Raw genomic sequence first — 27430 nt, forward strand, 5'->3', positions numbered from 1 at the left:
ACTTACTCTACCACTTTTCCTTTCATAATCCTTCTGAAGAAGAACTCTCGGTGTCTGCAACGTTTATGTTATTATGCTAGAAGAGCTGCCCCTGTTTTGAGAGCTCTTCCGTGATACCTTTGATAGCTCATTGCATCAAATTACTAAGATGTCCACTGAGCCAATGCAGAAATAGCCAATGCCAGTGCCTATCATCACTATTCAGCTCTCAAAACCACTTTTGCTAGGATGGACTGAGATTCTGGCCAAGGGTGAGGTCAGCTTCAGTAAACATAAAAGGCTCTACTCTCCTTTGTTATGCCTGCAGAAGGTGTATGTTAGATCATTAATCTTATTTCCAGTTGGAGAACTGTTAGTAGTATTTTTCTCCACTCACTGCAAGTTTGTCTTTAAAATGCCTGTCAACACTGCAAAAAGCCACTCCCTTTCCTTCATGAACTTCACTAACTTACTAATTTGGGTTCTGGTAACATAACAAGATACCTTTAAGTTATCTTATTTAAATTAATTTAATGTATATGGATTTGTTTAGCTCAGCCTTAAATTTGGAATAGCATTAAAAATACATGTCATCTTTCAATGAAATGATTGCATCTGGGATAACCCTCCATGAAGGATCGGAAAGAACAACCTATAATAAGATATTTAAAATCTTTATCAAAGACTTAGAAGTTACAGGATGGATAAGATCTGCAGACTGTCAAGTAATTTTCAGATCTCCTTTCCTTCTTATGGCTTGATACTAACATCTGTCAGCATGTTATTGCTTCTCGTTGGATGCCTCATAAACACTAAAGTATCTCCAGAAAAGGATCAGTAAATACTAACCTATTTAGGTATAGGAACAATCCATATATTCTAGAAAACTTAAATAAATGAAGAAAAATCTCTGAGAACTATTACTATATACTTACAGCTGGTGGGCTTTTGCTTTTGTCAATATAAGTGAAGAGTTCATACAAGACGACACCAAAACTCCACACATCTGAGGCCACAGAAAATTTGCTTTCTGTCAGAGATTCTGGAGCATACCTGCAACACATGGTAAAAGGAAAATTCCTCTGTGTAATATGTCTTCTTGGTTTTGAAAACATTTGTTTTAACAAGACTGATTCTTTTTCATGAATAAATGTTCTTTATGCATAGATATTAGCACGTTCTCATTTCCTTCCAGTACCTTCATATACTAACTATTCCTTTAATAATAGTTAATTGAAATTGAAAACCAAATCCACCTTAAACACAGTTAGTGATAACTATAACCAAGTTTGACATTTTTCCAACAAAGTTGTAAATATTTTTCTTATCTATAGTACAAGTAAACAAGATTTTGATGTGATAAGACCTGGAAAAAAAGACAACTATAGCCTTTTATCACATTTAGTGAGCCTTGAACTGTGTCCCAGGTAATTTTGGAATTACACTGTACATCTCTAATAACATCTACTAAGATGCCATTTTGTATCATTTATCCTTTAGATAAACAGTGCCTAAGGCATAAATAAAATATAGACTAAAAACACATTTACAGAATGGCATTTTCTTTTGTTATCAAGACATAAAATGGTTTTTATCACAGCTATCTGCCAGTGTATTTTCTAAGGTATTTCTATGTCTTCATAGAACAGAGATTGAGCATATTTCTGGCATTCTGAATACAGTCTACCAACTTGCATTTCATAATCATTCAGTCTCCCACAGGCTACACTAAGAGTTCTTTTCCTGTTCAGCCAAGTGCAGTTTGTTGGAGCATTGCTGTAATTTGGGGTAACTTCAACCTTCTCTGGAAGCTCAGTGCCAAAATACAGACATCCACCTGAATATTAAATCTCAGCACTTTATTCTTGCTAATTACAAATGGAGACTTAACCCCACTTGGTCACCAGACGGTTTATCCAACAGGTCTCAGTTAGAAGACACGAATGACCAGTGTTTAGGGAACTGAAAGGTCCAAAAATTTGAAAGCAGCCAGGGGAATAGACCCTTTTAGATTTCCCTTATCTCTTTCCCATTGGATATTATTTCTTTTAAATATGTTGGCATTTTTTAGGAGTTTGTTTGGGATGGTTTTTTGTTTGTTTGTTTGTTTTTTTAGTATGTTGAAAATTCCCAGATGTTGTTCTATGAAGTCAAACATCATGCATGTGACTTTCACAATGCTGGGAAACTGATGTGGAGTTTGCACTTAAAAATTCCATAATATGGAAAACAATTGGCTGAAATGGCAAAAACTGAAAATGCCATAATTTCACATACCAAAAGAAGACTTACCAAAATATAGGACTTTCACCAGGTTCTTTCACTTTGTAGTATTCTTTGTCTTGTGGCAAGACTTTTGTCAATCCAAAATCTCCAATTTTAACTCTGTTCTCATTCTCCACCAAGATATTTCTTGTTGCTAAATCCCGGTGAACGTACCTTTTTGTACCCAGATACTCCATGCCCTAGGTGTAGAGGTCACAAACATAACAGAAAAAGAGTTACTTTTAACCATTACGTAGCTGCACTTTCCCTAAGAGGATAAATTAACCTCAAAGTTAAAACCAAAACCTAATCATTATTAAAGTCTGCGTGCTTGAACATTTGTCTTCCCTGACAAGTTACATTTTTCAAGCTCAGGGACTCCCTTAACTGGAGGGACATAAACTGAGCACCTGCCAGAACCAAGTATTTTTTATTGTAGATGGATAGCTGTTACAGCTCCTTTCTGTGGCCAAATGCAGTTTTCTGGTGATATACAGAAGGAAAACAAAACTTGGGCTAAACTACACAGTCCAGAGCACATGAGAAAACTGTCCTACCTACCCATTTCATTTACTCTTTTTTTTCACTTTGTACGTCTACTTTTCTGATTGCTTCCATGAATCTTTATGATTTCTTGAATTTGACAACGATTCTCTGACTGTATTCCCACACATGTGTCTTGTTTCTCTTTTGTATGGATTATTATCCACCAACAGAGTTCTGCTTATTGTTATATTTCCATGGACTGCTGTAATAAAACACTGGTCCACAGCCATGTTGTTTTTTGTTGCTGATGATCCCTTCTTACCAATGCACCTAATTATTTTCGCTAACAACAAAATATGGAAGGAGCCAGTGTGGCATTACTACAACAAGAAGGTCTTGCTTAGACAGCAATGGTAGGCAGAAATTGATTCCACACAACAGCCCAAGATACCCAACTCCTATGTGAAAGGAATCACAAAGCAAGCTGTCAGTTTCAGAGTTTCTTAAGAAACCATATCACTCCTTCAACACAATTGAAAAGTAATAAATTACGGTAACAGGGTTGGTGGACACAAAAGTTTTGAACATCAACGTTATACTATTAATGTCAAAAGGTTTATTTCTCTCTCTTTTTTTTTTTTTTTATGTGAGGAACCTCAGAAAGAGTTTGGCTCTGAAGTGTAACTTTCCTCTCAGACTCCATAACCCCTCAGCACCGCTGGGTGGCATTACTGTTCTCTCACAGCCCATTCCAAGAACAAAACCATTCCAAAATGTCCCATTCTTCACTGCCCACTTACTTACTGCCATCTGGAAAAATACCAAACCTAGCTTCTTCAAAATGAGACTCTCATGTTTCTGGTACAACTAGTCTATGCAAATGCTACAGCTTTTTCTTATTAGTAGGTACTATGCGGAAAACAGCCCTGAAGTTTGATGATAGTAACTTATCTGTTAGCCTGGAAAACACCTAATCTAAGACAGATGTTTAGTTGAAGTCATGCAAATTCTAAGTGGAAATCATAATCCTGTGGCACTATTCTCACAATGGAGTTTAATTATGTGTTTTCAAATGTTTCTATCTTTAAAGTTGTGCTCTTCAGCAAGGACACCCGAAGCATTTTAAGCATTAAGAGATGGGAAAATCCTTTCCCAGTATTGTAGCAAGGAACCAAAACACAGCAAGCAGCCAAACACATTCATCTCAACCGTCAGATATGGGCATGCCTTCATTTCTCTAATACACTTGAGAGGAGAGCAGCAAGGCAGAGGAAGAAAGGTTTTTGATTAAAAAAACCCAAGAATTACAGTGACAGAAATGCACAGCAGAAAAAAGAGATGCAAGATGCTGAAAGAGCAAACATTGTAAGAAAAGGAAAAACAGCTAAAGAGCTAAAAATAGAAGAAAAAGCATTCAGATTCCATTTTCACAGTGTCAGGTACTTACTATGTTTATAATTAAGCTGCTTTGGAGTAACAGAATGCTGCAGATTAGAGTGAAATCTTAAAGCAATCGATATAACCTCTACTTTGCAGGTCATACAGTGCAAAGCAAGGCATGTTCACTGTAACTCTTAGACTTTGCTTCCCCTAGAAGTGAAAACGTATTTCTTTAAGAGCAAGTTCTATGCGGATTTCCCACATTTTCATACTGTTTGTACCCATGGTTTGTCACATGAAAGCAGGATGTTTTTCCCACTCTAAGTATGAGACAGGAGGCATAGTTTAGCTCCCTTTGTCTCAGCTGGTGCTTAGTACTTAGGAAGCAGTCATTTCATCTGCTATTTTGATTTCTCACCATCCTGAAGACCTGTAATATTTTGAAGATTCTTTTATATATGTATACGTAAACACATATCAAGACCCTTTTCCTTTGTACTTTCTGAATTCAACTCCTTTCCCAAAGATTCCTGCCATACTTGCACAGCCTGCAAAGGTCAAAATCCACCTTCCAGTCTTCCCATCAGATACCTCTGTGTCAGAGACCAGGGTCCTGACTTATATTGCCACTATTGTTCCTCCAGGCTTTAAATAAAGGCCTGAAGACTTACATATGCTCCACAGCTTCTTATGAGAGTACACATGGCAGGCACCTTCAGGTCCCTGTTGCATCATTATTCTATGAAAGATGCAGTCACAGTCCTTGGAGTTGGTGCTGAGTATTAAGACTCTTCCAGTTCTGCTTGAACAAAGACTGTTTTCAGTGACTTACCAGCCTAACAGTTATTTTGTTGCAGAAATAATTCTGAGAGAATTTCTTAGGTGTGTTACTGCAGAATGACTTCTTGTTTTGGACACACAGATCAGAGGGCTCTTCGACCCTCTGTGTAGGTGGTCACACGTTCAATTCTTTCTGTGACACTTGCCACAGAAATTGCTAACATTTTCTGTTTTCTCACCTCATTCCCCACAGATTGCCCATCAAGGAGCTTTTGCTGGAGACTACCCACATCACCGTGCTTCAGTGAAGCATGTGAATAGGATTGAAAAGCTGTTAAGTTGCAAGCAACCCTCTGTACATTCACTAGGTCCGGCAGATGAAGAGTTCATGAGTTAGGCCAGTTTCAAGCAGGGAAGTAGCAAGCTCTTTTCACCATGTGGAAGTTTGAATGTCTACAGAAGATCTCGGCTCTGGCAGAGACTCTCTCCTGATTTTTGTAAGGTTTTTTCTGTGGATATTGCAGACAAAACTTTGTTGAAAACCATAAATAATTTGATATTTCCTACCTTGCATATCTGAGACGCATACAGCAAAAGCTTCTTGTGGTCCAGCCTCTCCTTGTGTTTCTGAAGATAATCTCGTAAACTTCCATACGGCAAATATTCCATAATTAATCTTAGATTCCTACGACCTTTTACAACAACAATAAAAAATGCACTTAATTTTTCTGCAATTTTCCAATGGCAAGTTTTTAAATATAATTATTTTAGAACATCAATAGGAGTAACAGAAAATAATCTTAATACTGAAAAATTAAATTCTGATTTGTACATCACTATGCAATTTTTCATATATTACTTAAACGCATTTGCTCAGGAAATGCCACTGATTTAAACTTAACAACAATGTGGATATGCTTGATATACTAGTATATCACTAATCAGGATCATCTCATCAATACTTTAGCTACTATTGTGAAAGAAAAGTAGAAGTGTGTACATGTGTGTTGTCAAGATGAGATGAAACACAATGGCAAGCAACATCAACTTGTCACCAATTTTACCATCTTTAAAAACTTAGTCTGATTTTGAACTCAAGATTTTTCTTTTACAGTAAGATCCTGGGCAGAACTGATACTTTCATTCATTGGCATCACCAATTCACTCAAACAGATCTGTTTCTGAAACTTTTTCTTATACTCTTTTACTGTACAGGTTGTACTACAACTTGGTAATATCCACTCTGGAATATTACATTTAGTGAAAAAAACAAGAACAGTTACAAAATGGTGCATTTTTCCCACTTAAACCCTATATTCTTTTCTAGGAAGTCCTTTATGCTTTTACATAAAGCTATGTAAATAGTCAAAACAGTACTCTAAATAAATGAAATTATGCAATAAGCTGACTGAATAAAATGTCCACCTTTTACTGAGATACACAACAGACACTATTTAGTTTGTTTTGTATTCTGTAAGTCCCGGTAAAGCTAGGACAAGTCAGTGACTCTCATAAACACTTACCTCTCTGAATTTCTCGGTAGGGATACTTAGCTGTACACTTGAAGGTGTACTCAATATAGCACATACCTGCACTGTAGCATACTCCTTTGTATTTAACGATGTTATCATGCTGCAGAGATTTAAGTATTTCAATTTCTCTTTCAAAGTCCCTAAGGTGCTCTTCTGTGCTATGTTGCAGCTTTTTCACAGCCACCACCTCTCCGGTATTATCCTGCAGTGGGTCATACCGGCACATCTCAACACTGCCAAAATTTCCCTAGATCACAAATGGAAATACTTGGGAATTAAAAACAAGTCCACATCATTCTCTCTTTCTTAGTGCTTCTTAGTGTACAGCATTTGTAGTGTTTGTTCAGTGCTCACTGTATTAAGCATTAAGGTGACCATGATTCATTATTTAAGTGAAATGCCACAAAATGTCCCTGAGAGAAATCGGGGTAGTAATCACAGGTATCAGTTCTAAAAGAAACATATTTTATGAAAGGAAGCAAACAGGAAAGGAATGTCCAGGAAATAAGGACAAGAAGAGGGTGTGATGTCCATTCATTTTCTTCCCCTTCCCAAATTTCTACTTGCACTTCCAAACTGTCAGTTGGCATACTCCTTTTCCTGCTCTTGCATAAATCCCTTCCTCTCAGTCCTTAATTCTCCTCCTTTTCTTGGTTCTACTTTCTTCTCTTTCTCTGTATATTGTCTTTGTCTCCTTTTATGCAGCCAACAGCTACCACTCTGTTGTTCTTCCCATGCTATGCTACCACTTACAGCCAACAATCAGCCATCTGCAAACAGAAGTAGTTCTGCTACTTTGTTTTCAGATTTGCTTCCACTAGTATTTGGAGCCAAAGGAATACATTGCTATCTTATACCAGTGAGGAACCATCCTGGAAAAATGAATGGTCTTGGTGAAGATCTGCCAACTGCAGTTAGTCATCTGTATAAGCATGCTTTCACACAGACAGACTGCAATGACTTCCAAAACTAGTAACCAAATACCGATTTCTGAAGTCCAAAAGGTTCAAGGCCTACATATATCTTGAATACATTATTAAATTCAAAGACATCATTAAATTCAGATTTCTCAGAATATGCATGCACAAAAAACCCAATCCCACTAGTGCTGTGCAAGACTGCTCCAGAGTATTGTTAACTGAATACCGAGCGTGTGTGTGTGTGTGTATGTGTATATATGTGTATATATATAAAGATTATGTCAGAGCCAGCTCTTCATTGCAGAAAAATACTCCGGCCTTTTGATGTGACTGGATCCATTGTGAAGGCCAGCTAACTTTCACAGTATCTAAGGATACTGTGAAAGTGAAAAAAGAGAAAAAAGGGACTGCACGTGGTGCTTGGATATGACTGAAATTACTAATTTCTATAACAGAAGTTTTAATGTAAATAATGTATATGGGGTCATAAAAAGATAACTGAAAAACACAGTTATTTCCTAGACTATTAGAGAATTTTAAACAGCCTACCTTGCCAAGTTGCTGTAAAAACTTAAGATGTCTTTCTTCAAATTGTGTTGGGTCCCGATCTTCAAAAGCACCAGAAAATCCAAGTGCTCCAATTCTCATATTTGGCAACATGTCACTTTCTGTCAATAGCTCATAATCTGAGAGGCAGAAGGAAGAAAAGGAGAAAGGGAACAGAAGGCACAGAGTAATGAACAAAAAAAGGAAGAACCTTATTACAGTCAAGGCATGTTCAACCTTTCTTCAGCATCCTCCAACCTCAGTAGAATATTAACAGCCACCTTAATTTCTATATAGTAATTTGCAGTCAAAGACACAGATGTATTGCAAAAAATGTATCAAGAAGGAAGACACCACATGAAAGTGAAGCAATAGGAACCAGGGTTCTTTTTGTCTAGCGTGTTCCTGCTGTATCACAGACTCACCTGGAGTGAACAAACTGTTCAAATCACGTATAATTGCCCTAAAAGAAGGCCTGAAATCTGGCTCATAATCCATACAGTTGTTTATAAGGTTTGCAAGTTCTGTCCAGTTGGGGGCAGGAAGCTGGTGCCTATCTTCATAAAACTGTAGTTTCTGGAATTAAATAGATAAGTCATTTTACATTTTACAACCATTAGGGGTTACAGAAACCTTAACATTCTCACCAGAGCAGCCAAAAATTACAGCTCTCAACCTAGGCTTGTTATCTCACTGAATGTATATCTGACCATTTTCCATCAAAAGAAAGGCTGGCATAATTTAGAGCAATCAGTTCAGAAATTTTCAGACAGTTACTGAAGGAAGATAAGAGAGAGATGAGAAAAATAGCACCTCCTTTATTGGTAATTCCATAAAACCACAACTGGATGGGTCCAGCAGAGAATTGTATTCATCTGTGAAGCTGGCTGAGCTCACAGTTGTAAAGGGCTTCATGATATTATGAAAGAATGTAGACAACAGGAAAGGAGGGCAACTTCTTAAATACTTAGATGGTCTAGGTAACCGTTGGAGCTTATTGTAAGAAGTGATTAAGATACTTGAGAAATCAGATCAGGCTTTGTGAGAAGGTTACAGTTCATTTATGAAAATAATACTACAAATCTTTTTGTAGCATAGGAAAGTATTCTTTTTGCTTCCAACTACAGAAGTGAATACATATGAAATAGTATTTTTATGGAATATGTTTCTCCTCCATCCCCTGCCCCTATTTGAGATAAAATTAATATTTCTTGTTTCGCTAAAATAGAATTGTCTGCAACACACAAAGTCTTACAGTATTTAAGATGTTCAATTCCTAGAATAATGTCAATTAAAATCCATGAATATTTTTAGGAATATTTTTTGTTTAAAGTGATACATTGCTACAACAAAGCAACAGAAATATGAACAAGATAAAACTGACAATACTGTACTTTGCCCTCATAAAATCAAAACAAATAACAAAATCAAACTTCAAATCATCTCTTCTGATCATTATATACCAGCAGAAATATCTTTTTCCTACAGTGGTCATGTACCACAACACTTTACGTGCTGCTGTAGTTACAACAGCAGATGTTTTAAATTAGAAGTGGTCAAAGACTGTTATGACTGCAGAGCCAGTAATACTTACCCTTGAAGAATCCAGTGCACTCAGGGGTTTGTCTCCTCCACTGCAGATTTCCCACAAAGTGGTACCAAAACTCCATTTGTCTGTGGCCAGGCTTAGTTGTTTGGGATTCTCAATACATTCAGGAGGAACCCATGGTATTCTCTCAAGAAGAACTGTGCAATCATACCAAGGAAACATGTTAAGATGAATAATATAACCAGAAAACTCCATCATATATTTGATTTGGTAAAAATCACTTTTATGTACATAAGTATTTCACTCCGTAACATGCTTTTAATAGTTTTCCAACTTTTTGTTCCTGCCTAAAAAAGCAAGTTAGAGAATACGGACAAAAATAAGAATCAGAGTGGGGCATCATGAGTTTTATTGTAAGATAAGCCTAATGGTATTAAATTGCCTTAACACCATTTCCACATTACACTTTTTCTCTGATATGTGTATTTCCCACAATGTTACCAAGACTTAGTAGCTACCACAAAGCAACTACATGTCAAAGAGTAAAAATTACTTTTGTAGTGATTGGCACATTATGGCACAGCAAAAGGTACCATGAAAAGGAATTTCATACTATCTGATTATTAAACTATTGATACTGACTGTAGTAACAATTTAAAACATGGGATTGTAGAGATGTGGATCTAGAGCTCCTTAAAATGAGATCACATAAGATTAATGTAGGCTTCACATTAGAACAGGGAGAATTTAAATAGTTTATTGGAAAATGAAGGCACCACATTGCTTATAGGCTCTTAGATGCATTATTTCCTTAGGGATATATAAGATTGCCAAGTATGAAGTGTTTTAATTTTTCCAAAATTATTAAAAAGACCACAAAAAGAATAGTAAGGTTACTTCAGTTCCATTAGGATAACAATCTTGTAGATTCTTTGGTTTTAATTAATTATGCTGTTTATAAATCATTGAAACAATCTCAATGGTGGATGATAACCTATTATTTTTAAAGTCATCAACCGGCTCCAGGTATTCACCAAGACATGCACTGAAGATGATTTTTAATTGCCAGTCAGCATTTTAAAAGTGTGTTTCCTTTCAGTTCTGAAAGTTTCTCCATGCTCTAAAATGCTCGGTCAATTACAGGACACTAAATTCAGCAGCTATGTGCAAATGCAACGGACTATATGATTGTCTCAAACCATGACAATGATACATTTATATTGTAGCATACCAATAGTAGTACCAGTGAAAAGAAGTTGAAAATGAGAATAAGCAGGGAAAAAAAAAATCTCACACAATGGAGAATGGTGCCTTTGTTTTCTGTAGTTTATTTCTGATAAAGAAGATACGCTCAAAACTGCTTGGCTAGGACTGCAGAGATTATTATAAAATGACAGATAAAGAAACTTACTATAAGAGAAGTACCTTAGATGCTGGTCAGAAAACAAAACCCAACCCCAAACTTATTTTTCAAATCAGAAGCACTGAACAAGAAAGCTGACACGAAGACTTACTGTCTCTTGGCAAAACTGTAATACTGATGCCAGGATCACTTAGTTTTATAAATGGAAGGCTTCCAGACTTCCTATCTTCCTCTCTGATAAGCAAGATGTTTTTTGCACAGACATTCCCATGAACAAGGCCTTTATCCTCCTATAAACAGAAATGCATCTTTTACATACCGACAAAAGAGGTCTTCTGGTTGAAGAGCTACGTAAAAACCAATACTGTACAGCATGAGGGAAACATCAGCAAATAAAATAATGATCATAGAATAAGTTTATCAAACCTCAAACACTTCATCAGTTCCTCTCAAAGTTATGGTTTCCAGTCAATTTTCATTGCCTACCTAAAGTTTCAAGTTTAAAACCATCTGATGTATGTTGACTCAGAAGAATATTAATTTATCAGTATTATCCATTAAAATTAATGTAAGAACATTTAAAATCTCTTAAAGGAAAGACTCACCTAGTCACATACCCTGTCTCGGATAAATGGCCTTTATGTTGAATTAAACAGACTGTAAGGTTGGGACCTAATGCCCAAAAAGAATGTATCAGCAGTGTGAACAGTACAGTGTTTTCCCCTCCCAGTGGGTAAGTAATAACACTATGAAGAAACAGTTTATATTCAGCATCATGAGCTTAGGTGAGAAGTCCAGAAAAGAGTGATTCATGGGGAAAAAAGTAGAAAACACGTTTCTGGAAATGTGTTTTTATTTCATGGTAAAACATAGAGTATATTAAAAAAGAATGGGACATTCAATTACACTTTGTTCAAGATATAAATCTGCCCTTGCCTAGGTGTATGCCTAGCCTATTTCAAATACCCTTCAGAGTTTGAAGATTTGGGGTAACTGCTCAGCCCTTCTACATGCATTAGTCCGAAACACTTGAATTAACAAAATTCAACTACTTACCAGAAAATGCATGGCTAATGCCAACTGTTTAGCTACTTCCAGCTTCCACAAAATATTGATAATGTTTTTGTTCTTTTTCAAATATGTGTCCAAGGATCCAAATTTTACATATTCTTGTACAAGGATGTCTGATTTATAATAGTAAAAAAAGTAACAATTAAAAAAAACAACAACAAATAATGAAATTTCAGGACAGATTCATGACTCTTAGTACCACTCTTTTTTGATAGCTTGTTGGTGATTTAACTATAACTTTGAAGCTACATGACACTTGAGTATTGCCACAAATATTCCGTGTTCTTTATACTTCTTCAGCGTGGGGAAGTTTATGTAATTTCGTCTCAAATGCAAAATTACTAGACTTAGTAGGCTTTTAAAAATTAGGTAAAATACAATAAGCATCATTCTACCCTCACTTGAAAGGTACAATAAATAATGTTATTACTGACAAAGCATAGTAGTATACAGCAGTGAGTCAAATACCATTCAAGTCATTCACTTCTCTGTTGTTTACAATCTATATTCTTAGTGACAGATACAATGCTTTACTGACAAAAGATGCTCTTCTTAAAAACAGACTAGTATTGGTACTACATATATATGACATATGTCTCCATGCAGTCACCCAGCAAGTAACGCCAGAAACAAGATCCATTCAAAGCGATGAAGTGTTCTCTTCATCACTTTCAACACAACAATTTCAAATTACAGGACTGAACTCTTGCTCTCAGCTGCAACATGCTCACATTGCAATAGTGAGCATTTCTTATTTAGATTCTTATTTAAGCTCTAAAGACACTGGAAAACTACTGGTACTATATTTGCCTGTAATAAATAAACTGATTTTTTAACAAATTCATTTTATAGACAGCAAATTTGTTCTTTTTTTTTTGCAATTATGTGAAACAATTTTCATCAAATCTGTACATCATGTAAACCACAGAATCAATAACAGCTGCTTCTTCCTACTTCTTAGTAACTAGCTCTTATTAAATTGTAATGTCTTTTGCCTTCAGAAACAGAACAATCTATAGAAGACAACCATGATCTAAAGGTGAAATAAGTAACTATATATATATATATAAATAATTATTTTTGTCAATTATAAACTTGATCTATCTGAAATTTTATATATAGTCCCTGTGTGGGGTACAGGGACTACAGAAATAGAAAAAAAAACCCTTGGGTTGTTTTTGTAAAGCTCGCACAAGTTCTTGGCAAAGCATAGTGCTGTACCTCTTCCAGCCTTCTAAGAGAGGTAATTCCTGATACAGAACCCACTCTCTCTTTTGGAAATTCTTTCTCTCTAATAATGGCAACCATCTACATAATATGATTATACGATTATTATAAAATGCTTTCTTTCATACAAATTTCTAATCATAGAAAAAAAAGGGTTTAGGGCAAACTGACATTTCTGCCCAAAGACTGCATGAAGAGGAAATACTGCCAAAGTGAGACCCAGCAGTGCATATTTGGAGATAGCATACATGAGCATATGAAAACCATTCAAAATAAAGATTCCATTACAAGATGGTATAAATGTATTTCGGGTGTTCTTAAAAAAACTCCCCTTATAAATACACAGTCACAAGGCAGCTAAACTGAAAAGACATTCAACTTCTGCAGACAAGAAAAAGATTTTACTGCTGTTAATACTTTGTAGTGTTTTTGTTGAAGTAATAGGACCTCGTGTTTTCAGAATGGGACCTCTAAACCAAACTTCCCAAAGCTATATTTGTGCTCATGAAGTCAGCACATGTGTGGAAAAGGGTTGCAGTTTCTGATCACAGTAAATGAAGGTTTTTTTGGGTAGCCAAGCACTGCCCTTTCTTGCTAACCACACTTGATACAACATAGGGGGTGCAACTTCTCTGGCATCTCAAAAACATGTTTCAGAGGTTCAGCAAGACTTTTCAAATGTGAGATCCTCAGACAGAACAGACATGACTCAGTCATTTACAGAGGTTACTATTCACACCGACTGTAGTTAAGACAACGTTTCCCTTTTCTTTGTTATCACCACATTAACTAGTTCTCAGTCACCAAGAGGAATACTACTGCAATGTAAACATGTATTAGCTGCCCAGCTGCTGTCTCTAATTGTTTTGTTTTGATGGTTCTTTTCCCCTGTTTTTCCGTTCTTTATTCACACTCTAATGAGAGATGTATAAAATCACTACAAAAAGATAATTAATTTCTACTTACTCTCTTCTCCACATACGCAGACTCCATAATTTAACACCAGATGTTTGTAAGAAAGCTGGCTCATCATACTTGCTGCCTCAAAGAAGGACTTTTTGGTAGGGGAGAGAGTGAGAAAAAATAAATATCAGTGAAAAGAAAGCCCTAAAATGCTAATAAATTTATTAAAATCATATGCATTTGTGAAAACATTTCAACTTCTATCTCATTGCAAAGACCCTATGTAACATATTTTATATTGTTCGTTGTTGCTTTATGGAAGTTTTTGTTTGGTTTTTTTGTTTTGAATTTTTTCAGTTGTGGGGTTTTTTTGTCTAATTTTTTTTTTCTAAGTAACTGATAATCCACATTCCAGATGGGTTAGCAATCTCTTTTTTTCTGCAGGCAGATGTATCTCAACATTTTAAAAGGAATCTTTTCTTCAATGTCATTTAACTTTGAGAAGTTTACAACACACTATTCAGTTTCTAATTTATTCTGTCATAATGCACTATTCAGTTTCCAATTTATTTCTTTTTAGCATACTATTGAGTTAAAACACAAGTATTATATAATTCATCCATTACTGCAAGACCTTATCTAACTTTGTCAGGAAAGTTTCAAATGCTTTTATTTCTTTAATAATTTTTTATTCTCTTCAGCAGTATCTCCAAGTACACTTGCTTGTGTACTGATCATTCGCCCAACAAAGCAAGGTCAAAATGAGCACATTTTTCCTTCAGAAATATTTTTATTTCCATACTCTCTGAGCTTTTAGTAACGGATTCCACTCAACTTCAAAATGTAAATATATTACCCATCTTATTAAAATTATAATAGGTTTATGGTTTCTTCATTGTTTTCAATTGTCCGAAGTGTATGCCTACACTGCTTATCAATATTAGCCATCTGAAATGTCTTTCTTTTTTGCTCGCATTTTCATATAGATTTGTCTTAAGTAATTGAAAAGTTCAGTAAACAGTATACTGGTTCTCTAGGCTTGCTGTAAATACAGCTATATTAATTAGGAATTTGTATCAATTACATATTTAAATAAACAATAAACAGCCATATGAAGTTATATTAATATAATAAACACTACTACATCTTGTGAAAGTCTGTAAAATAACATACACAGTCTTGGGCTCAATTACATCACCAGTGTATTAGTTTTTGCACAAAGGCATTTCAGGTTTGCTAACAGCTTCACTCAAAAAGTGGAAAGCCTCAGTGAATATGGGCAAATCTATATATGGCAAGTGTTTCTCATACATAAATACTTCTGATTTTCTATTACTTGATCCAAAATGTTGATTTCACTGGAGAATCTGTATGACTCCAAAACACTGAAAACGGTTTATCCAAAGAAAGTGATTTACCATAAATGCTGGTCCCTCATCTGTATGCAATGTACTCGTTAAGACAATTCTGAGGCCATACCACCTCTTCTGTGGTAGTTGAGTAACTAAACTGTTCTTCAGTTCTCAGTGGGTAGCTCTGAATTCTCTGATGGGTGGTGGGGAGAGGGGAAATAAAATACATAGGTGTACTTCCCAAAGTCAGTCTCAAATCCATACTCCCAGTTTGTCACAAGTCCAAGAATGAGCCTGGTTAAACAATACAGCACTCTACTATATAACACATACGCATTTATTTTAAGAAAAGTAATGCTTTTGACAAATGTTACAGAAGAAATAGCACTAGACACCAACCTCAGAGTAGTTTCTATGCACTTTATCCAGCACCTTTAAAAGAACTTCCGTTTGATGGAGCTGGCCATAGTCTCCCACTTCTTTCCTTACACCTTTGAAAATCTTAGTAAATGTGCCCTGTCCAAGACTCTCCTCCTATAAGAAAGGAAGGGTGGGAAAAAAATCAGAAATATCTGCCTGTTTTGCAAAAGATCTCTTAAAAAAAATCCCTAATTAACATATATGTAAATCTTCAGAGGTGTGCTGGCTGTAGAGTCAAATTGATGGGAAAAGGAAGCAACTATATCAGAAACATCTTAAATCTTTGATTATTTCTTATTGATTCCTCAAGAATCTCAGAAAATAACTTGCTGCAAGAACCAGAGAGGAAGGAATTTATATTAAATATGTATTTAGATAGCTCTAGAAGCAAACAACTGCTATTGCAGTCAAAAGGAAGCTTCTTAATTTTACAGAAGTAATTATTTGCATTGGCGGGAAATGAAAATAAATATTTTGTTTCCACAACTCTAAGAAAAGATCACAGCAAAATCTCCTGGCTCAGATAAGACTCTTTTAAACACATACAGAGGTTTTTAAAACTTGGCATGTATTAAACCCAATATCTGCAGTAGAAAAAGCAACTAATGGACTTACAAATATCAAGTCCTCATTGCGGATTTTGTGAAAGACCATCTGATTGACATTGTTGTGTCTCTGTAGCGTAGGTGATGAAGGTACATCAGAAACACTATTGCTTCTGAAGACTAGGAGATTTGATTTATCTGGGAGAAGAAAGAGGGAAAGGAAAGCCACAGAAAATTTGTAAAATATAAAACTAAACCAATATAGTTTGAGAAGGATTAATGAGGGGTGGCTAATTCAACTCAAACAAGATATTACATCAAGAATAGTTTATTCAAAAAACCATGCAATATTTAATTTAATTCAAAGTCTGATATTTTCTCATCAGCAAAAGCATCTAGCTTCACCCACTTATTTTATGTTTTTTAAGTACTCCTACTTTTGACAAACATTCTGAAAATATTCCTACCTTCTTTCACATTTTAACTGCTGCTGTAATAACAACCAGGGATGGAAAAGGGGATGAAAGTCACCTTCTTTTATATTACAGAGTAGAGCAGGTATGATACTACAACTAAAGCTGAAAGGTATATCTTCGTGAGTATCTGGTAACACATGATAATATTTATTCAATAACTTATAATTCTGCTGCATATACATTTTTGGTTTCATACTGAATAAGTCTACAAAATTATTCTCTATAATGTGCATACATATTTACTTGTTAAATCTTTTCAAAGGTTTTGAATCCATTAGCTATTTTCAGTCAAATTTGAGAGGGGCAGAAGTGATATCAAATAGTCTTTTGTCACAACTTTTTCTTTAAGTAGGGACTTTGATAGAGTCTAAGACTAACCAATATTAACTGTAAGTAATACTACTTAGAATGGCAGATGTTAACAGAATTCATAAAAGAGAAAGATATTAAGAATATTAAAGGTAGGCAAAAAAATTTAACATGAAGTCAAGAAAAATCTACTCCTCAGGCAGAAGCTCTATTCCCTGTGTATTTTTCAGTGTTAAAAAGAAGCTGAAATCACAGTACAGCTTTGGCATAACTCAGTTAAGATGTCAACAATGACAGAAATTCACTGACATTATCGGTTCCATTGCTTATGAAACCATACTCAGTGATAAATGATACATTTAAGTACTCTTTCCTTCTCAAGACATGAACACACTTGACTGAAGAAGAAATGCTGTTGCACACAATCCACTTCAATTAAGAAACCAGTTTTACTTCTAATCACGAAACTGGCTACCATGGTTACTTCTGGAAGACCATCTTATACCAAAATAAAATTTGGCAGGCACTGGGACTGAACACTATGACTAACAAGACAAACAAATAGCTCAGTGAAATTTAAAAAACCTCACACAAACACAGGTATCTATCTGAGAGTCATTTGTGTTAACTTATTTTTAAATCTTTAATCTAGAAGTTTGAAAGCCTTCTGCTTAGAAATAATATTTCTCTTACCTTTGGGTTTTGGAGGACAGCATTTGATGAACTGGAAAATTATGCTGTCTGAACGGACAGTTTCTGTCTGGTAACAGGTCAAGAGATCCTTCAGATTACTAAAACTTCTCTTCGTTCCACTAAGATTATATTCTCCATTCTCGTTCTTTGTAATTAAGCAATGCTTATAATCTGTAGTATTGTCACGCTGCAGAGATTTTTTTTCCATTAAAAATAAAATTGATTAATATTTAATATTTGAAAGCTTATTTAAATGTATAGCACTCTATTAATTAAAGAAAGAATGCTCCAGCAAAATATGACCATAATTTGTTATTTTGTTCTCACTATGTAATATTGATTCTGAGAAAACATGACTCTACTCCCATGACTGGAACTAGCATGTTGATGCTAGAGAAAAACAAATGTTAATGAAAGCTGCAAAGATGGAGCTGAGAAAACAGATAATGGATCCTAGGAAAAATCCTTCAGAGCTATTAATGAAAGCTTATTCACTCTGACATTGGGTAATATCAAAACAAAATTTTATTGGAAGCAATAGCCCAAATGGTTCTGCTCCATGTTCTTTTGGCAGGCATTTGGAGATCTCAGCTATAGTTCTGTTTTTCTGTTATCTACCGTACAGTTCTAAGAAATTAGTTCCTAGCATAGATTTTCAATATGCACTGAATTATTCAATGAGTCTTGAAAAGATACCATTAAACATTTTTAAACAAGATAAGCTCTTAATAGTGCATTCCTGGTTCTTCACCTCAATACTGCAGCAAATGTTCCAACAAAATCTGAATCTCAAAAGCCTTCCAATGACTTGTGCAAGACTCAGAACAAGGGAAGAAAACTTGGGGCCAAGTCACTTAATGGCAATGGTAGGCTTCACTCACAAGCTTGACTCTCACTTTTTGCCTCAGAAACTGATATCTTGGTTTATAAAATTCCTTATCAAACACTTAATTGACTGGACATAACATTTCTGTGAAACTGATGTTTACTTCTTCATTCACACATCAACATTGTTTTCTCATTTTCAGAGATGTACATATCTCTGTCAGTATTAGCAAACACGCTAGCTTGCTGCACACCAGTAGGAAATCCCATGTCCTACCTTGCCTACTTAAAACCCCAAAGGTTTTAAGTTAATGTAATTAAAGAGAAGCTTTGAGGTATTGTCTTATCACTAACTGCAATGTCATGTAGGAGGGGTACTTCTCATTCTTTACCTATGTGAGAAGTGCATGCGTTTTCAGGGTGGCTTTCTCTCTAGCTAACACCAGACACCTCAGAAAACCTGTGCTGACATAACAGCTGACAAATAATATTGCTGGCCCAGTACTGGGGATGGGGACAGGACCCGAACCCAGAAGAACTTGTGAAGGAGACACTCTTGGATAATCAACTCTGTCTAAGTCAGTCCTATTGGTGAGGGGGGAGGAGATATGCAGAAATCCTAGGGAAAAAAGACTTAACTAAAAAAAACCAAATTTAAAAAAAATAAAATAAATCCATCCAACTGCTCCAGCTCCCAAATATTTACTACAGTGCCAAGACCCACATCACCATCCCCAAGCTGTCTTCCCTCTTCCTGTCTTGGTCTCCTAGGCATATGGTATGTGCCATTAGCAATTCTTTACCAAACAAGCACTTTGATGTTGCTCACAAGACCCTGAAGGCTGGCCAGTCTGACAGAAGTAGCTAAGAATACACACATGACACAAACATTCTGGAGGGAAAATTCAGAATCATTTACTGAACACCCCAGGCTTATCATTACACCACAATAAAGATTAAACAGGCACTATTTAAGGTAGAATACAAACCTCTACAGCAAAGGTAAGGAAGTATTTTTTAAAATCTTTAGGACTGCAGCGAAGGACGTAGAAACCAGTCTGATTACCTGCTTTCTTCAGTTTACTGATAGCGAAGTCCATGCTATAGTAAAAAAAAAATGTTTAATATCATATAATTTCAAAATCCAGGAATATCAGAGATTGGCTAATGAGCAATATTAACAAATACCTAATGTAACAACAATTCAAACTTGCAATTTTTTTACAGCTTCCTTTAAATTAATCTTTTTCCCCTTTTATTTTTCAATATTTAGGGTGTTTGCTTATGTATTTTGCAAAGTGAAAAATAAGAGGAAAAGCATTTCTTGTTACATAAAAGCACGTTTTAAGATGTCCATCACAGTTCACAGTCAACTAAAGCTCATCTTTCAAATATCACATTGTTAAATTGCTAAAAAAATTACTTACAAAATTGGTCCATGACAGTTGCTTTGGATATTTTCCAAGACTGATGGTGGTGCTACTTCTTTACAGAGATAATGATGGGCATCTGCAGTTAATCTGTAATATCCATCAATTAATGATACAAAGGAGAGAGCTTCTCTTAACGACTGAAATTCAGCCTCCTGTTAAATTGACCCAGAAAAATGGTGGAGGGGGAGGAGAGAGAGAATTTAAATTTTTAGTAGGCAACAGAAAATTCCTGGATATGCTAGCAGTATAAAAGCTACACACATATGCATGCATTAAAGTTATGAATAAGAGTAGTTTTTAACTGCTGTTTGTATGTTCTACCTTCTTGTTGTCACTCGAAACTTTGTAACAATCTTCAGTGTTCAAAATCAAACACAAACCAAACAAAACAGAGAAGACGTGGATGCCCTATCCCTGGAAGGGGCTTTGAGCAACCTGGTCTACTGGAAACTGTCCATGCCCATAGTGGGGGAGTTGGACCTACATGATCTTTAAAGTCCCTTCCAACTCAAACCATCCATGATTCTATGAAATCTGCCATTAAAAAAACCCAAACATCTTACTCTAAATATATGAAACAGCAGAGGAATGCTGACATGAGAACATTTGAAAGGGAAAAACTGAGTAGATTCAACTCAGCGTGGCAGACACCTACTTCACTGCCAACACAGTGTTTCTCTTCTTCCTAAAGGAAAGCCTTCACTTATCAAAGATTTATATGACTGCCTTCAAGTAGCAAAGAAAAATCTCTAGAAAAGTACCTGCCTGGAAACCTAACTACTAGTCAGCAAAGCCTGGCATCCTGAGCTGGATCATAGAGAGAAGCTCACCTTTGACTACTAGAAAGACAGGTACACTGCATGGAAGCTGGGAGAAAAATAATGTGGGCAAAGGAAAATGGGTGTGGAAAAGGTCTATTCACAGTATAATGAACAGGTAAGAGCAGAGCAAAATTAAATCTGTCTGTTACAACATATTTATTACTGCAAATAAAGAAAAATAGAGAAGCATCTGCCATTTTCTGAGTCACCCTAGATTTCATTCAGTAAGTAGTGCAGCCCAACAGAGCGGGCTTTAGTATGTGCTGCACTAGTTTCCCTGTGACAATGGGGACCCACTTAGCACTTGAAACCAATTCTTTGGCAAGTTCCTTGCTAGACAGCAATTAAAAAAGCTGGTACTTTTGAGCAGGTGCCAAGAATTTGGAGTCTTGAAACTCCTTATTAAGAGGAACAGGAAACAGCTGCAGCCTGTGGTGAAGACAACAGTGAGGCAGGCTGTGCCTCTGCAGCCCATGGAGGTCTACTGTGGAGCAGATATTCACCTGAAGCCCGTGCAGAACACCACACCGGAGCATGTGGATTTGCCTCAAGGAGGTAGTGACCCCATGGAAGCCTGCACTGAAACTTGTTTATTGGCACTATGGAGCCACTACGGAGCTGTTCCTGGAGGACTGCAGCCCGTGGAAGGGACCCACGCTGAAGCAGTTCATGAAGAACTGCAGCCTGTGGGAAGGATTCACACTGGAGTTCATGGAGTACTGTCCCCCCATGACATATCAACACATAAGCCTTTCTTTGTATTTTCTCTCCCCTATATAGCTGAGGGAGTGATTAGAGCAGCTTTGGTGGGCACCAGGCATCCAGCCAGGGTCAGTCGACCACACAACTCTGTGACAGTTATACCTGCTGGAAAACCTGACTCAAGTGCAATGCTGGAGTTCAAACAAAAAACCTTTTACATTCATGTATAAAACACTTTCTTAAGACCTTCTTCAAAGAATCTTAAACAGTAAAAGCAATGACCTTAATTTTGTCCCAATACTTGGGTACCATCATTCCTTCAGAGAAATTTGAAGCGTTTTTCAATGTGTTGGTCTCTAGCAGAGAGCTTAGCATGATGCCATGGAAACAGTACACTTGAGAATTAAAACAATAGACACAGGTTCAAGACTCTAATAACAAAAGAATCAATCTGTATATCAGAAATTTTCCACAGATATAAATATGCCTTTCCATGCACAGAGCTTTGAATGCAGAAGACCTTTACTGTTCCAATACACCACTTATGCTGCCAAAATGCATTTAGTTCTACCTCATGCTTAATTAACACAGTATTTGGCTATAAAATACTAAATACACAACAATCACATAAGTCTGCTCAAAGCAACATCTATTTGAAAGAACAGCAATCAAAGTAAACAGACCAGATTCTTGCTGTCTTGTTTGTGAATAGTGACAATTCTTCTCTCACTGGAGCCTTCTTGGCTTGCTTGTTTAATGCTGACATCAATGATATCAGGAAAATCACAGTACGTTTGTAAATCCTGCAACAAATATTAGGTACATAATGTAGTAATAACATAAATGGCAATTAAAAAACCTCACCTATTTGCAGCATTGGAATTCCTACAATTCTGAACCTGTAAGCTGGTAACAAAGAGGATCATAAAACATTCAACATGCAATTACAAATAAAAAAAGGATTTTTGTGTTTATGGAACCATCACTAGGAATGTAACTTAAAGAATATACAGAGATCCAGGAACCGTGAACAGAAATATCCATACATAGGTTTGACTTTTTACAATTGTAGATATTTTTTTCCTCTGTAGTATTTTGCAAGAATTAACAATGGAACATTTTGATTACTGTTTTGAGAGCTACAAAATCTGCTAGCAAAGAGATGGATTTAGTGTGAATGAAGAAACAGTAAGAGAAAGTTGTCCTATCAGCCATGGTCATCACTGACTAGGTAACTTGAAGAACAAATCCTAACTAAACAAAAATCTAAGACACTTTTTTTTTTGACAGCAAGTACAGGTACTTTTTGATACTATGATATTCTGTACCACTACTTTCATTCTTTCACAAGTCAAATTACACTGTCATAAAAATCATACTTTGTTTTATTTTCAGTAGAACTTCAGGTGATAAGTAACAGCTCTAAATAAAGCTAGATTTATGTATCCAAAATTATTCTTCCTAAGCAAATAGATTTTATTCAAATCAGACTACCCCAATGAGACACATAAATCATCTCAAATGCATTGAAGTTTCTGATGCTTAATTTGTTCATCTGGTTGTTGAAAATGTGAACTTGCAGAATAAATTTCTTCCCAATTTACCCCACATATGTCATTCTATACAAATAAAAAAAATTTTGTTTCAATTCAACATCTTAATAAATGTTCATCAGTAAAGTTTGCTGAAACAAGAGTTATGATCACATTTACAAGCAGCCATACTGGTTCACTGGTTTTCATAACCAACCTTATAAACAGTTTCTGTACCACTGAAAATATATGAAGTCTCTCTCAATAATGGAATGATAATATTTTTAATTATGAAAAAATAATTTGGCAATCTCTATAGGAAAGATGATCCATTTAAACACTACTGTTACTAAAGGCTTGGTTGCCAGGCCTAAACAGCATAGTATACATGAATTGTGTACAAATTATCTAAGAGCACCACACTTTAAAAAACCTGGGTATGTAATCAGATTTATTTTTGTTAACTATTGAAAAAAACCTCCAGCATATATTATCTTTACAAATTATTACAGCACACGGTAAAATACAACCTTTTGTAGTTTGGTCTTGACTGCTATATATTATGAATAAAAAGTAGCAAACAGATGCATTTATTTTGGAAAACTCACATGTGCTTCCTTTTGCATTTACTTTTACCTTTGGGAAATTCCTGCACTCTCAATGTATACTGCTATAAGTTTGCATCATGTTTTGGTAAACTCAACAGAATGAACAGTCACGATGTGATTACTAACACTTATAGGAACCATTTAGCATTTAATTCCTGAACAAAGACTAGATGGATTCTGCAGTCACAGAAATGTCACTTTAAATTTGCTAACTCAGATACTGGTAGGAGTCTAGCTGCAGCAGGAAAGAGGTACAGGGAAATTCATCTGGTGTTTGGAGTCTTTAAATCCCGTCTTTCAAAGATAATTTGAGGAACTTGTGCATTTTATTATACCTGGGGAAGGGTCATTACTTTTCCACATTTTTTACAGTCATGAAGGTCCAGCACAATTTTTTGTACGTCTAGCACTGAACTATTACATGACTTTCTTCTAATACTTCAATAAAGAACTAATTTTAAAATCCTGCACTGTTTAAGACAATATATTTCTGTTATCCTCAGCCATATGGAAATTGTATCATTACTGTGAAGTACCAAATTTACTTGGGGTAAATTAGAACTTCTAACATAAGCTAATTACTCTGTTATATGACAAACTGCACAGTTATTAAAATAATTCTAAAAAATTACCTGCTCTGCAAGTGTCTCACAGTCTTTAAGTTTTCCTCTCGAACACTGAATTCCACCATTTCCAGTTATGACAATGGTTGCAAAGCTTTCCTCTCCAGGACCTCCACCAGGTTCTTTTACTTCAAAAACCTCTGAATAGAAGGCAGACTGAAGGGTTTCCAGATTTATAAGATACTTAAGTTTCAAGTTTCTGGCAGTAGCTTTACATTGGCCAAACTGTTGTATAAATTTGCGGAACCTGTACCTTATTCTTTTTCGTGTCAAAATGTGGTAGTCTTGGATTTTTGCTCGCACACATTTAGGTAAAAATGTTTTGTAGCTGTGAATACATAATCAGAAAAAAACTACTGATTTTATCCATTAAATACAGCAAAGATCATTACTTCTGTGCTAAACAAGTCAACATGAAAATATCATTTCCTCTAAATGTACCCTTATTTTTTAAACTGTAGGATAACAAGGATCCTTCAATCTATAGTATGCTCTTTCAAATACAGCCCTGTGTTTTCTTCCATTTTTCCCTTTTCCAGTTGCAACATATATTACATAATGCATTTTCCATAAATCCAGAGATGTCTATTCTTTCGTTAGTTCAGTTTTGAGGTAAGGCAGCAGAAGTTACACAGTTGCTTGGTTTGGTGTAGAAGTTGGAAAGACAATACTGCACAGGTAGATGCAACTATATGGATAAAGGACAAATTTCTTGGTAGAATACAACACTGTGGTTGGTTATCACTGAAGTTCCTATATCACAGTCCACAGTCTTTATCAGAAGCAAAAGAATTGCAGTTACTACCTGCAACAAGCTGGCCAATTCGTTGTCTCATTCTGTTTTTATCTCTTCCTGCTAGGTCTCATTAAAAGACAAACATCAAGCATTAAGTACCAAGCAGGGACAGAATTAACTCAGCTAGAGTAGAAACTCATTAGGTTGATACACCAAAGTGAATTCTTTTTTCCAGGCTTAGTAACTCAGGCTCCCATATGCCTCCTGTCTCATGTCATGTGCTCCAGGCTCTTAACTGTTTTGTGCAGATCTATGCTGAACTTGCTTGAGTTTATCAAATTCACTTTGGTGTACAACCTAGAGCACATGACATGAGAGAGGAGGCATATGGGAGCCTGAGTTACTAAGCCTGGAAAAAAGAAGGTTCAAGTAGGGTGTTCTACTAATTGTCTTCAATCAACGGAGAGTTACGGAAAAGACTGAATTATAGTTCTCAGATATGCACAGTGAAAGAACAAGAGGTAACAGAGGATTATCAGTATCACAAAGGAAACTCATTAGATACAGAAAAAAATCTTCCTCCATGAGCATGGTCATGCACAGGACAAAGCTGCCCAGAGATATGGTGGAATTTCCAAAGTCTGGACATTTTCTGAACTTTACTGGATGAGGGCCCAAGTAACTTCATCTAACTTTGAAGTTGGCCCTGAACAGGGGGTTGGATCTGATGACTTCCAGAAGGGTGTCTCACCTCAAATTATTGCGAAGCTGCTGCCTTACTTTTCATTAAGAGAGCCAAATCTATGTCCCCAAAACATGAATGGCCATGATGATACAAGTCTTCTATTAATTTCTAGTTTACACTATAGGTAGATTTATATAACCATTTGAATACATCAATTGCCAGCAGCTGAACATCTCCTCCCAGATGTTAATGTGCAAAAATACTGTTTTTAGATATCAGATAGGTGTGAAAGAGTTATGAATTATGGAGTTACCTGACTGAATTGTAAATAGCCAGTGGGGTTTCGTCCTTTTCTTTGGCCACTCTCATCATATCTAGAACAGCCATTCCAAGGCATTCTTCTTGTGTTTCGTGAGTAACAGGCATCTGTACCCATCCCTCCAAAAAATCAGCTCGCCACTGAGAAAGAACGCAAGAAAGCAAATTAAAACTATAGCACTGCTGCTTATCAATTAAAGGGGTTTGGGTTGCAGTTGTTGGGGGGTTTTTTGTTGTTTTGTTTGATTGTTTAGGTTTGTTTTGTTTGGGATTTTTTTTGTTTGTTTTTTTTTTAAAGACTCCATTCTTCTGAATGAACTCCTTCATCCACAAAGTGATGCACTTGTTCATAAGCAACACTATCTGCCATCATGCTTACAAATGCCATTTTCAAAATATTTTTGTTTCAAATCTCAGAAAGGTCAATATGGGGAGGATGTTCTACATTGTGTCAGTTCAACCTACATACTCTCACTGCTCCCCCTAAAACTGCCATTTGAGCTTCATCTCTCCAAACATACAATAGGACATGGAATTTAATTTTCATCTCGAGTAGGCTTCAAGCTGTCAAGAGCCTATACAGTTACTATCAGAAGACAGAAAGGGAATAAATACTGACAACCTTTACAAATCTCCATTAAAAAAGAAGCAAGCAAATCATACCTGCGCGAATAGATAAGACATGACAAGATCATCAAGAACAGGGCTTTCTGCACCGCGAAGAATGCCATACCGATACGCCCTGTTGGTGCCACTGCAATACCAGTGCGGAAAATAAAACCTGTTGGGAAATAGATTTAAGGAAAAGTCAATAAACAGATACTTTTGCTTACCAACTTCAGACATCATTGTTCTCATATACAGGTAATTAGTGCTGGCTGCTTTGGAGGACCACTATGAAATCCCAGTTAGTCAACAAAGGCTTCAGATCCAGTTTGTGGTGTCCAACTACTACAACATTTAAGCAGAGTGATAAACCATAGTGATAGGAATGAGGACCTTTGCAAAGTTATTCTCACTCATCAGAATACAGATAATTTCATTAGTGTCTTCTAGTTTCCTCTGAAACAGTTGCTAAAGAAACACTCAGGCCACATTATATAATGTAAATAAACAAAATGTTTTACAAAAGGAAAACTTTGACTATTGTTTTAGATGTCTACATTCAAATATGAGGTTGGGAAAAATGGTTCTATTGCAGACACATGCCTGACTACACAGAATAATTACTCCGCATTTTGGAACCATCACTAATTTCAAACAGATAAGCACAGAGGAAATGAGATGCATCGTTATTAAGAAAAATAGTATTTTTACTTCTATATTTTTTACTGTTTGATTCTTCAATCTG

The 27430-nt window shown here is 35.9% G+C and overlaps 1 protein-coding gene across 3 annotated transcripts in view; it reads right to left on the reverse strand.

Moving 5' to 3' along the window:
* Nucleotides 1-27430, reverse strand: part of JAK2 (Janus kinase 2) — an 85741-nt gene that overhangs the window by 9114 nt on the left and 49197 nt on the right. For all 3 annotated transcript variants that reach the window (XM_027709699.2, XM_027709700.2, XM_039384516.1), the window contains 19 exons: nucleotides 26743-26860; nucleotides 26075-26220; nucleotides 24350-24668; nucleotides 22261-22380; nucleotides 20049-20206; nucleotides 19611-19722; nucleotides 17797-17983; nucleotides 16389-16516; nucleotides 15753-15887; nucleotides 14065-14152; nucleotides 11857-11984; nucleotides 10952-11090; nucleotides 9483-9634; nucleotides 8314-8464; nucleotides 7892-8028; nucleotides 6480-6669; nucleotides 5458-5582; nucleotides 2272-2444; nucleotides 915-1032 (listed from right to left, as the gene is read on the reverse strand). In XM_027709699.2, coding sequence (XP_027565500.1) covers nucleotides 915-1032; nucleotides 2272-2444; nucleotides 5458-5582; nucleotides 6480-6669; nucleotides 7892-8028; nucleotides 8314-8464; nucleotides 9483-9634; nucleotides 10952-11090; nucleotides 11857-11984; nucleotides 14065-14152; nucleotides 15753-15887; nucleotides 16389-16516; nucleotides 17797-17983; nucleotides 19611-19722; nucleotides 20049-20206; nucleotides 22261-22380; nucleotides 24350-24668; nucleotides 26075-26220; nucleotides 26743-26860 — 2824 coding nt within the window. The remainder of the gene's footprint in view (nucleotides 1-914; nucleotides 1033-2271; nucleotides 2445-5457; nucleotides 5583-6479; nucleotides 6670-7891; nucleotides 8029-8313; nucleotides 8465-9482; nucleotides 9635-10951; nucleotides 11091-11856; nucleotides 11985-14064; nucleotides 14153-15752; nucleotides 15888-16388; nucleotides 16517-17796; nucleotides 17984-19610; nucleotides 19723-20048; nucleotides 20207-22260; nucleotides 22381-24349; nucleotides 24669-26074; nucleotides 26221-26742; nucleotides 26861-27430) is intronic.

The sequence above is a fragment of the Pipra filicauda genome, unplaced genomic scaffold (genome assembly GCF_003945595.2).
Source record: "Pipra filicauda isolate LSUMZ 115617 unplaced genomic scaffold, ASM394559v2 scaffold35_size7292922_pilon, whole genome shotgun sequence".
Lineage (NCBI taxonomy): Eukaryota > Metazoa > Chordata > Aves > Passeriformes > Pipridae > Pipra > Pipra filicauda.